We start from the raw sequence: 12962 nt of genomic DNA on the forward strand, positions 1-12962 counted from the left end.
AACTTTGTTTACTCCCCTAAACGACTTTCCTCGCCTACCGGTTTCAACATTAGGATGACATAGTATAGAAGTTTTCTCCCTGTTTCCAGTGTGCTAATAAACTAAAAATCATGATTCAAATAATTCTAATACATAATAACTAACATAAATTTATGCAATCATATATATGATATTCAGAAATATATGAAATTAGTTCTGCATAATTTTTGAACAATATACCTTTGCCTCTTGCTTAGCCATGCTATCTGACATATCTGATTGGATTTCAGATTTCTCCATATTAACTTTTAAGTATTTTTATATCTTAGTGGAGAGAGTGTTTTCAAGAAAGTTTTTTATTACGTTAGGCCTTGCCTTTAGTGTATTTGCAATCTATGATATGTTCTCTTTGACTTACTACATAATATTCTTCTTTTTGTCGTTTAAACCAGTTTCTTATTGTTGGTATTTCGAATATTTTTTATACTCTTAGGTCTAATTCTTTTCCTTTTATTTGTTCAAATATACTATTATCAAATATTATTTTCTGTTCTAAAGATTCTTCGTCTTGATGTTCTTCTTTATTTATTATTTGTATGTCTACTTCAGTCATTTGTTAAATTATAGAATTCATTATCTGATTCTATTTCTATGTCGTTATCTTATTCATTTTCTGATATTTCATATATGCTATCTTCACTTTCTAATTCATAATCTATGTATTCTATCTGCGTATATTTTTCATCGTCTATTATTATTTCTGATATTTGTTTTTTCTTTGGATCTTTAGGTAATTTACAATCTCTAGCTATATGTCCTAATTTTCACAATTATAACAAGTACATTCCGTTAGTTTTCTTTTTGGTCTATATGGTCTTTTGGTTTTGTAACTTTTTACATAGTACCTTCTTCTTGGTTTTTTATATTTATATTTTGATATGTATTTTTTATTATATTTCTTTTTATTTTTATAATACATATCCGTACAACCAAATTGAGGTGTTGTCTTATTTTTGCAACATGCCAAATTTTTTACTAATTTTTTTTCCATGTTTATTTCTTCTTTATGTTTTTCACATAGTTCCATAAACCATCGTTGTAAGAATTTTATTCTAGCTCCTAAGGTATCTGTTAATTCTGCTTCATTCCAACTTTTTATTACTTTTGAATTAAAAGGTTCTGGTAATTTTGTAAAATATAATTTTCTTATTTCTTTACTTTCTTCTATGATATATGTTCCTTTATAATAGTATTCTCTAAATGCACATGTATATTCATCTATGTAGCACATATTACATATTGCTAATTTTGTCATTAGATTTCGATTTATGATTTTTTCTTTATTTTATTCTTCTATCTCTGTTGTCATACTACTAAATTCATTTCTTATAGCTATTTCGTATTTATATAGTATTTCCATAGATGTAGTAGCTATTCCTCCATCGAATTTTTTATTACTTCTTAAAGTTGTTAAGCGTTCACTTGTTAGGTTTTGTAGCTATAATTTTACTGTTCCTATAAGTGTTCTTTCTATGTATCCTGGTGCCTCTGTTGTTACTATCTTGTCATCTATTAATTGTTTTGATATGTATCCCATCCATAATTGGATTGTTTTATTTATATCTGCTACACAGTCTAAATTTAAAAAATCATGTCGTTAAGTTATTGGTTTAGGTGTCCATTTTTTATTTAATCTTTTATCCCATGTAGTTTTTTCTTTATCATATTGTTCATAATTTTCATTATAATATTTTGGATTAAATTTTTTTGGGTTTTTTACTCCTGATGTGCTAGGTTTTTCGTCCATATCTACGTCTTCTGTATTTACTTCTAAATTCTTTGTATTATCTATGTTTGCTAAAAGTTCCGTATATGTTTCGCTTGTTTCCAAATTTTGTTCTAGATCATCGTCGTTTATTTCATCAATTCTTATTTCGGGTAGATTATCTTGGCTATTTTCTTCTTTTCTTGTAATTCATCTTGTAATTGCAATTTTTCTTTAAATTTAATTATCTCATTTGCTAATTTTGTTTTTGTAATTTTTCTTTTTGTTTAATTTCATACATTTCTTTTAATATTGCTAGCTCTTTTTCTAGCTCTATTATTTTAGTGTTTTTTATTTCTTCTAATTGTTGTACTTCCTTTTTTGCTTGTTGTTTTATTTTTTCAATTTCCGTTTTTCTATCTATTTCTTCATTTTCTTTTGTTATTCTTGTCATAGCAGTTAAACTATCTTCTAGTTTTATCGTTTCTTTCTCTAACATTAAACTTATATTGTCACTTATTTTCTTATATCCTCTTCCTAGATTAGAAAATATTATCTTTATTTTTAATCCGTCATAATTTTCATATGTTTTTTCATCTATTGCGCATTCTTCTTTATTCATTTATAAATTATGTTGTAGTTTATATTCTAAGTTATTTATTTGTATTTCTAGATATAAAATAGTTTTTCTTTGTGCTATTATAGATTTGTGACAAATTCCTGCGAATATATTATTGTTAAGTCTATTTTGCCTATGTTCTAATTCTTGTCTGTCTACTTCTTATCTTCATCGTCTTCTTTTACTCTAAATCGACATCTGGAATTATGTTATCTTCTCCGTTGCATTTTGAACATATGTGGTCAGGATATTTGTGACCAATTAGCTTGCAATATTTGGTTAATAACTCTGCCGAAATAAAGCCTGCTTTTAGTGCTCGCGTCGTAGGTTGTTCTTCTGGCTTGAGTAATGATAAAATCCATCTTTGGACTTCATCTATATCTGCTTTCCTTAGCTCCCTTGAATTGGAATAAATCATTAGCTGATCTCTTGCATAGTAGCTCCATATAACGTTTCCATTTAAATAATTATTTGCTAGCTCCTGTAGGATAGTTGATATATCAATTATTCTTTTGTTGGCATAAAAACTTGGTATCTCTATTTTGCATATCTCTTCTTGTTGTCCGATGTCCTCGGGTATAATCATATCTTTAGTCAGTCCTATCTTGATAACCTGTATTGGAGGTTTTATTTCCTCGTATAATATCTCCGCTGGTGCTGTATAGAATTTTATATAAAATAAATTTCCTTTTGTAACTCTTTTGTATGTGACGAATGCTTTGTGTAGCTCCGGTATTCCACTAACTTCTTCTCCGTCGTATGTGTATACGGTATTTAACAGTCCGTAGTTGTAACATGTTCTTACTAAATTAGCGTTAGTTTTTGGCCGTGCAATTAACTTGTTATATCCTTGTAACTTTTGTGTCAAATAATCTTGGTTTGGTTCTTTTGTAGTTGATATGGGGTTGCGGTTTAAATAAGTTCGGATTTTGTGTATATTTTCGATATAGGTTCATGTGATGTAGTTATATGTATTTTTCTCATTTTAGTTTTGCACACTATTTGCGTATGTAGATGTTTGTGGTTCTATGGACATATGTCTAGGTGTCCTTTGGGTAAATGGTTTTGCGAATAGCTGGTTTAAGTTCACATTTTTATATTGTTTATCGCTAACTTGTTTGCTTGTACTTGCAGCTATATTTAAACAAACATTATGGGTTTTAAGGAGTTTTCCATCGTCTCCTTTTAGCTCTGGGTTTTTTCCGTCTTCCGATCGACGTAGCTCCGCATTTTTATAGTCATGCTGCTGACTAGCTTTAGACTTCAGATTATCTTCATTAGTCTTTAACTTTTGTATCTCGTTGTCCATACTATCTACTTTTGTGCAAAGTGTAGTAATAGCTTTGAGTATCTTTTCGATTGTATCTTCTTCGTCAGTCTCAGTCTGAGTAGCTTTGTCATGATAGGTAATCTGGAATAACATTCTTATCAGTTTTTATTACTTTAATTGTAAATGTAAAATTTAATATATTTAATACCAATCTCCTTATTTCTTTTGTTGTTACGAAATCTTGTATTTTTCTTGTTAGCCACCATTTTACTTGTGTATTATCTGTTCTTATAATAAATTCGTTATATACAATATATGGTTCAAATGATAATAAGCACTTATACACTGATAATTTTATTTTGAATGTGTAGGAAAGTGTCGGCAATCAAATTTGAATGGTGGCAACAAATCAAGTTTTTGAACTATCGTAGAAGTTTGAATATATTATATTTGGTTTTGTGAAATTTATTGGTAGTACATAAAGTATTGCTTTATAAGTATATGTAGTATAAGACACATTGTTTTTTTTTTTTTTTATGTTTATTGCAAATCTGTACATTTGAATTATTTATTAGCTAATTTAATGCTTATTTATTGTAAAACAATATTCTAATTTTTCAATTAAAAAAATTTGGCATCTAAATATTTTTATAGCCAAAATAACATTGCAACACTTCAAAAGTATTGCCATAGGGATGCTAATTGTGTACCTTATTAGTTGGAAATTGTCATATGTATATTGGCAAAGACTACACTTCAAAGTGCTGTTGTAGATAAGCTAGACAATGCTACGCTTCAGAAGCGTAGCCAATAAGGAAGCAAAGGCTACGGTTAAAAGTGTAGTTGTAGGAGATAGAAATGTTGCTATAAGAGGTAATGCAAAGCGTGGCCTTTTTATATTGTAGGCCACACTTTTGAAGTGTGGCTGAAAAGGCAACACTTGAAAAGTGTGGCCTAAATTCTAAGGTTATGCTTCTTTAGGCCACCCCCAGAAAAGCGTAGCCTAAAGTCAAAAAATGTGGCCTTTTATCAAAGGCTATATTTTTTGATAGTTTAGGCCACACTTTTCTAGGGTGAGACATAAAATGTTGAAGTGACTCTTGCTTTCATGGCATTCCATTAACCTGCCACGGTTGATGTTATTTCACATACACTTTATCGGTGTTGAGGACAAAAAGTTGCACTCTTTAGGATATGGATTTTGGTTAGGCGAGATCTTTGAGTATTTTAAAATCCATGTTAAGGTGTGGGAGGAGCAAACAACAAAGGATGTTCTTGGTACTGTGAATCACGTTGTTGTACCTACTCCTCGGAGGGGTGCAAATGCTCGTATGCAGAGGTTGCGAGCTCAGCTAACATTGAAAGATGAGGAAATTGTTGCACTCAGAGTATCTCATACTACTGCTATGGATCAGCTACATGTCTCCAATGGACTCGAGCATGCCAGGTTGGTGGAAGAAATTGCAAAGTTGAAAGAAGATTTGGCTAAGTCTGAAGCTGCTCTTGAAGCTGAGAAATCCACAAACTCTGCAAATCTAAAAGGCCTTTATGATCTATTCAAGTCTACTCCTCCGTCTGCCTCTCCACTAGCTACTTCTTCCCAGATTCCTTAACTAATAAACTCTTTCTAGTCGTGTATGGTTTTTGCTTTTCAGTTTTTGATGTGGTGTTAGCATGGTTTGTACATTTTTGACTTTATATCCCTGATGTGGGATGGCTTGCTTTTGCTGTAGAACTACCTAATTTCTGAATAGTTCTATTTCCTTTTATAACTAACTGTGTTTGGTGCTTTTATGGTCGGTTATCACTTGGATACTATAGTAGGTTCTATGCAGGTTTGACTGATGCCAAAAGAGGGAAGATACCTTTAACATTTGATGTATTCGTAATGTATGATTTGTCATCATCAAAAAGGGGGAATTTGTTAGTTTAATAAGGATTTTGAAGACTGACAAAGCAATTGAGCAAGGAACAAGTTGTACAGAATCAGTCAAAGTGTAAACATAATTTATAAGTCCTAAGAGAAGTAGGAAGCATAAACAACGTAGGAAGCATAAGGAAAGAAGGAAGTAGAACGGCGTGAATAAGGATTCAAGAAGGAAATAAATCAAAGCCAAAGTCAAGTAAGGAAACTACACAAAAGAGGCGTGAAGTAGAGTCCGAGTTGGACAAGGTTTTGCGGATGCGGTAAAGTCTAGTTCGAGTTGAACAAAACTTTGAGGATGCGATAAAGTCTAGTTCGAGTTGAACAAGACTTTGAGATGTTTTGATCAATAAATAGGGCGATATTATCATCAGAAAAGATTGCGCACTTACATAGAGAGAAAAACAAAACACGATCTAGCTTTTGAGAGAGTTTTGTAAGTTACTTGGGGAGTGCTGCGAGTTTGTGAGAGATTATTGTAAGATTGTAGTTAATAGTTATTGACTGCAATTAAGTATTGAGAGTAGGGTAAGTCTAACATGTTTGTGAAACTTGAAAGATTTTAGAAGACTTAAAACATGGGGTTTTGTTGTCTTGGGTAGTTAGGAATTAGAGTTTATAATTCCTTAGATTACATAGGTGTGTTATCATTGTGTTGTTTGAAGTTGAGATAAATAATACAAAGTTGTGATCTACTTATTATTTTATCGAATTATTTTGTACAACTCTCAAATAGTAAAGAACAAGTAGTAAGTACGTGGAGGTCATAATTCCAACACTATTACTATCTGTTGTTTTGGTATTATCTATTGTTTCTTGTTCTTATTATATTATGTCCTTTTTCCAGACTGTTTGTGTCTTGAGCCGGGGATCTACTTCACTTTTGAGGTAGTGCTATGGACTGCGTATACTCTACCCTTCCCAGACCTACTTTGTGGGAATATACTTGGCATGTTATTGTTGTTGTAGTTTATTTTGTGGGTAACACAATCTTCATCTTCCCTTTCATTTTCATGCTTTCTTCGTACCTCCTGTTTCTTCACAGTTAATATACTTTATTTTTTTCATGTTGTAAGAAAACAGGTCTTATAATATGGTGTGGTTGGGTTTGATGATGACTCTGTCAAAGTTAATGCGACTATAAAGAACTATTTAAATGCATTTTTTAAAGACATGATATTCAAATCGAAATTACTAAATTCTGTCGAACTCGTACCTTAGCTTCCGAAAAAATGGGTTGGTGCAGGGTTACTGATCCCACTCTCAAAATCAATGTGATAATATACACAGATCTCAGGCTCATCAATTTCACATGGTGCATGTGGCCCAACTTGGCATCTCTAAGTCAAGTTGTACTGTTTTTTTGCCTTGGATATTTGTTAATATCAATAATGTCAACTGGTATCTTAAAATATTCTAATTTAAAGACTCCACTAAGACTTCATTAAGAAATACACTAATTCTACAAGTTCATGAAAAGTAGGGGCTTTGGAGTAACTCGTAAAGTTGTTGCCATGTGATCAGGAGGACACGGGTCAAAGACGTGTAAACAAGCTCTGGCAGAAGTGTAAGGGCTGCACACAATAGACCCTTATGGTTCGGCCCATTCTCGAACCCCGCACAAATACATGCCTTTTAAGATGTTTTAATACAAATAGTCATCAAAGGGCTTTGATTAAGATACACACACTTCTGCATGTTCATGTACTAGCCTGCCATTTTAAGATATTCTAATGCAAAGACTTAGGTAAATGGAGTTCATCAACATATATATACTCCATCCATTAGGTTACATTTAGTTGTTATCGCAGGTAACTCGTCTTATTTTGAAGATACAAATTCCATATTTTGTGCAATGCATTTTAACTTGAGACCACAAAAGATTGTTAATTACTATATTGTTCCTCCCCTTCGTCACAGTTAATGTTTCTTTTTTCTTTTTTGGATAATAATAACACACTCAGTCTAATCCTACAACTGAGGTTTGGAGAAGGTAGGATGTATGCAAATTTTATCTCTACCTTTATGGGGTAAAGAGGCTGTTTTCAATAGACCCTCGGCTCAAAAGGAATATTATCAAAGTAAGACTGCAAGAAATATATAACAACCAAATAGCACGCCACAAAGAAAATAAAATAACAAATAGTGCGACACATAAAAGAATAGGAGACTACACAATTACTAATTACTACTGCAATGATGAGAAGAGGAAAATGAGGAGGCTATCCCCCTACTCTCCCACATAAAGTGCGATAACACCCGACAACCTATTGACCTTCTACCCTGTAATCCTTCACCTCCATACCTTCCTATCTAAGATCATTTCCTCAGTAAGTTGGAGCTATGCTAAGTCATATGTAATCACCTCCCCGCAATGTTTTTCCAGTATACCTGTATCTCTCTTAACTCTTGCTACAACCAACCTCTCACATCTCCTAATTGGCATACCCTCGCACCTCCTCTTCACATGACTGAACCACCTTGGCCTCATATTTCTCATCTTGTCTGGCATGGAGCCATTCCCATCTTGTACCCAAAAACTTTATTCCTAATCATATCTCTCTTAGTGTGCTCACACATCCATCTGAGCATCCTCATCTTAATTATCTTCATCTTCTGGACGTGGGCTTTCTTGACTGACCATCACTCTACCCATACATCTGTACCTGTACATCACTAAACGTCATTTTAATCTTAAAAATAATCAAATCCATTGTAAGAAAACAAATCTTATATGGGTTGATGAAGGGACTCTCAAAGTCAATATAATTATAATAGAAGTATTTAATTTGGCCTCCAGATGCGAGCCAACAACTTCTAATAATGTAAGCTAGCTGGCCACACCATGTGAAATGGATGAAACCTGAGCCTAATTTAAATGTTTTATATTCTATTTTAAACTAAAAGAAAGTCTCAGCAGAGACTTCACTATTAACGTAGGCTAAACAGTGTAATTTACATAAGTTGGCTCCGCCATTGCTTCAGATGTCCAAACACTTGAATCGTAGGTTGATCATAGCTCGAAATTATATGCAACATCAAACACATTGCTAGCGGCATCTTTAGAATGATCAAATACATTGCTAGCTGTGTTCAGGTTTTATGTAGGCCTTTTTTCAAGAAGAAGAATCATAGAACCAATTTCATAGAACCGATGAAATAGACAGTAATGGCGAGACCAATTGAATGTTCTAAAGTAACATACATACCAGTTGCAAATGCAACTACAACGGCTGCCATGGCGTAAATCTGCAATGCAATTGCCATATTATAAAGCTGGATAATAACTGTTAACTCTGTTACAGCTGATATTGAATTTAATGCCATGGCAAAATAGGCAAATACAGCACCAGAGGAGCATGTAAAGGTGATGGCATCCGAAACAACAAATGCACGAAATGCTGTTCTCCTTAATAGAATTGCCATCCCTTTATTGGGGCTATTAGTATCACTTTCAAAACCTTCTGGCAGTGTGAAACCAGCTGTGAAGGTCACTGTCATTAATAGAGTTGCCACAACTAAATGCATTTGAGATGTCTTCATAATATTTTCGACTACTTTTTCATCTCGCCTTGCTCTGTCTTCATGATCATTACCCTCCGACTCTGCCTGTGGTGGTACCACCAACATCATCCCACTTGTTGCAGAGAATAAGTGCGACAGGACTGTTTCTACAACCGCGGACATGGCCATTCTTATTTATTTAGGCTATTATATATCTAAATTTGTGATCTTGGTAATTCCTTTGCTTTCTCTGGAAGAAACATTATATAGGAAAACAATTACACTCTTAATAGTCAACTCTCTACTGAGTCATTTTTTAATAGTATTATTTTAGAATAGAAGAAATATACAAGTCTTCATTTGGTGTGCAAGATTAATTCAAAGATGCTAGTTAGGAATTATTAATTTAGCAAACCAATCGGTAACATCAATAGCAATATGCAGCTACTATAAATAAACATCAGAAAACAATCAATTATTGAAGAGAGAAGTGTTAGGTTTTTCGTAGATGGCATGACAAAATAGTCTGTGAGAAAAAATAAAAAGTGTGAACTATGTTATCATGAGGTGTGTAAATTAAAAGAGAATTGTTTGTTTTGAATATACTCATAGTAGACTGAAAATACAAGTGAAATAGGTTAGACAGTTGAAGCCTACCTAGTACCCCCCTCCTCCTTCTTGATCAACTCCATTTATTGTTCAATGGAGAACAAGACCCTATGATCTGGAGAAGCTATAGGAGATAGGACGTTAAAAGGATTGGATTGGGGTTAGGGTTGGCATGTTCAAACTTTTTTCTTTTGTTGTAATTTTGTAGCATAAAATCTTGTTTTATCTTGACCTTCAATACGTTTTTTTTTTTTTTCTGTTGTAAGTTTTACATCCTTTCTATAGTATTTTTCCATGATCCCTTCACATCCTCATAATTCATGTATAGGCTGTGACACTGACATTTCACTTACAAGCACTACAACAAAAGAGACATTTAGTGCTAATTGATTTAATGTCATTGCATCCAATGTCACTAAAGTCTTTAATGACATTTATATAGAGTATTAGTTATAAATACTCATATTTATTGGTTATTGCCATTAAATACAATATAGCGGCAAATTATATTATTGCTACTAAATCATTTATTTATTATAATGAGGCCATTCATAAGGACATATGGATGGTGTCTGTTGTCGTCCATTGCTTATTTAGGTATTGTGAAGATCATTATGTTGAATTGTAGGAAAGATAAGATCTATTACATGCTGTGTGAGCTATTTAGACTCTATGAATTCATAAACTAGTTGTGAACAAGCATTTTGATGTTGAGAATACTTACAACAACAACAATAACATACCCAACGAGATCCTCAAAGTGGCATCTAGGGAGGATAGATTGTATGCAGACCTTATCACTATCCCATAGAGGTAGATAGCTTGTTTTCTAAGGACCCTTGATATCAAATGTGATCTTTTATTACTCGAGAGATATCACACCGTTCTTGTTGATGAATTTTGAAAATAAACCTTAATAAATGATAGTTAATAAAGAAGAACTGAAGAAGTAATTGACAAGGTTTAAAAAGGCGACTTAAATTTAAAGTCAACATTCGAAAAAGTGATTAAAAGACAACCTCAGCTTGGCGATAGGATTAAAAGAAATGATTAAAATGCAATCCTGAACCTAGGGTGAAGAAGTATCAACATCCTTTTCTCCATTGTTGTTTCTCTCTTTTCTCTCACAACCAACATTATTTTCGTATGTTTTGATACTTGAATCTTCTTTTGCTAAATGATTCATATTTGGGTCTTCTTCAGTTGAACGATTCCAATTATATTCATCTTCAATTGGTGAGAGCCTGGAGGTACACTGTGGAATGAAATGAAATTTGATGAGATAACAAAATAAGTTTAACAATTTCTTTTATTTTGTCAAATATCTAATTATCAAAAGTAAAGAAAAAACAAACTATTATTGAATAATATTAGAAACTTGTTGAAAATACTTGATGTTACAGAAGAAGATAGACATAAGCTTTATATGAATTACCTTATAAAGGTTATCGATGGAACGAAATTTGGTACTTCTCGGTATTCCTTGTGTGATATGATAGTTTCCATCATTTTCATCTTTTGCCAAAAGTCTTGAGCCATAGTTGATAATATTGTCGTTATAATACGATCAGAATTATCTGGGATACCATCTTCACATGTAATTTTGTTGAGATCTGACTCACCTAAAAATTATATGTGAGATTGCATGATATATGTGAAACAAATTAGAAATTCAAAAAGTGGGACTGAAGCTTCAATCTAATGACTGTATATTAGGCTACCATTGTGTTTTGTGCCATTTAGGGCAAGAGTTTAAATTACAATGTGCTCATTGATTTAAATTTAGGATAATTCTCTACTTTCGCTGAAAAAAGATTCAAATAATTAACATAATTTTAATTTGTAAGATGTTAAATTCACTAAGTACCATTGATATTTTCTTCTTGTTGTTGGTCAGGAAGTTCCTACTCAAAAGAATCCCTTTGATCCCGTCTTCTGTTGCTTTCACTGCATTGTTTGAATTTCTCACTTTCTAACTCCTGGAAATCCATATAGTTTCTTAATAAATGATTGGAGATAGAAAAATATATTGTGGAATATAATAACCGTGCTCAATAATTTTTTTAAAAATAGACATTAGTGCTGAACAATTACCTCGCAAGCATGAATGAGGGGATACAAACACGTATTGTCAATGTTATTATCTATTAAGGTAGCACTAGAATTATCCAATGGGTTATCTTCACCAAGGCTCTCAAACTCACCTGAAAATCATAAATAACCAAATGAAAGATAATTAATAGTATAAGTCATTTATAAGTTGTTGAATAAACTAATAAATTATGTACCGTGAATAATTTGTTGTTCATGGTCGTCTACATCCTTCCTCTCTTTCATGGAAAGTTGCGAATTGCTTTCCTTGTTCCCTTGAAACAATATTAGTTAAAAAATTATTTTACTAAAAAAAAGTTATTAATGCTATATTGAAATTAATTTTTCTGACTACTAATAATCCAGCTAATTTTTAAAAAGTTATTTAATAATAAGATTAAAATTTAAAAAGACATTAATTCTCTTTTAATTTATTGAAGTGAACAAGGAAAATAATAATCAACATTACCATTTTTCGGTGCGGAACTGGTAGTTGGTGAATTCATGAAAGTGATAGTGTGGTAGATGGTAGTGTGGTAGGTGAGTAACTTATTTTTAAGATTTTATTATTATATCTTTTTACTAAGTGTCTTAATCTTGATATCTTTTTAATATTACTTTTTGGCAGTGCTAAATTCATGGTAATATGTAATAATATTTATAGTAATATTCTTCCGATAGTTGTTTTAATCTGAATATTTCTTTAATATTATTTATGATATATTCTAGATATAACATATCTTGGGTTCTTCGGTACATATATAAATTTTCCTCCATTAATTGTTCTAATAGTTTTATATCTTCCATAGATTCTATCCAATATTGTAAATATTCGTAGTTCATTTTAATCTGAATTTATTTCTAAATCATACCATTCTATTCTTTCGGAGTCTAAATCATGTAGGTTTATTTCATACCATTGCTGATTTAATATATCTTCTGATTCATAATCATTAAATATTTTTCCCATATTATTCTTCTTAATTCAATTATTTCTATACCGTTAAGTATATATAAGATTAAAGTTTCATAGTTTTTTATCATTTCATCATGCACGTATGTAGTCATGTTCGTTGTTATGCGGGTTTTTTCAATTATTCCTTCCTATCATATTCATAATCGATTAAATTCATATTAGATTATTATGAACTAGATTATCTGTTTATCATGTTTCATGTCACTACTAGCATCGTACTTTAGC

At 31.9% G+C, this 12962-nt stretch overlaps 1 protein-coding gene and 1 pseudogene across 1 annotated transcript; both read right to left on the bottom strand.

The window, feature by feature from the left end:
• Window positions 1-6256: 6256 nt before the first annotated feature.
• On the bottom strand, window positions 6257-9250 carry LOC125821606 (protein ACCELERATED CELL DEATH 6-like). Its single transcript, XM_049501025.1, has 2 exons — window positions 8691-9250; window positions 6257-6314 (listed from the first exon to the last, which is right to left on the bottom strand). The coding sequence occupies exons 1-2, from the start codon at window positions 9248-9250 to the stop codon at window positions 6257-6259; spliced, it is 618 nt and encodes a 205-aa protein (XP_049356982.1).
• A 1489-nt stretch (window positions 9251-10739) lies between these two features.
• LOC125821614 (uncharacterized) overlaps window positions 10740-12962 on the bottom strand; it is a 25780-nt pseudogene continuing 23557 nt past the window's right edge.

The sequence above is a fragment of the Solanum verrucosum genome, unplaced genomic scaffold (genome assembly GCF_900185275.1).
Source record: "Solanum verrucosum unplaced genomic scaffold, falcon-dt-bn FXZP01000305.1, whole genome shotgun sequence".
In the NCBI taxonomy this organism is placed as follows: Eukaryota; Viridiplantae; Streptophyta; class Magnoliopsida; order Solanales; family Solanaceae; genus Solanum; species Solanum verrucosum.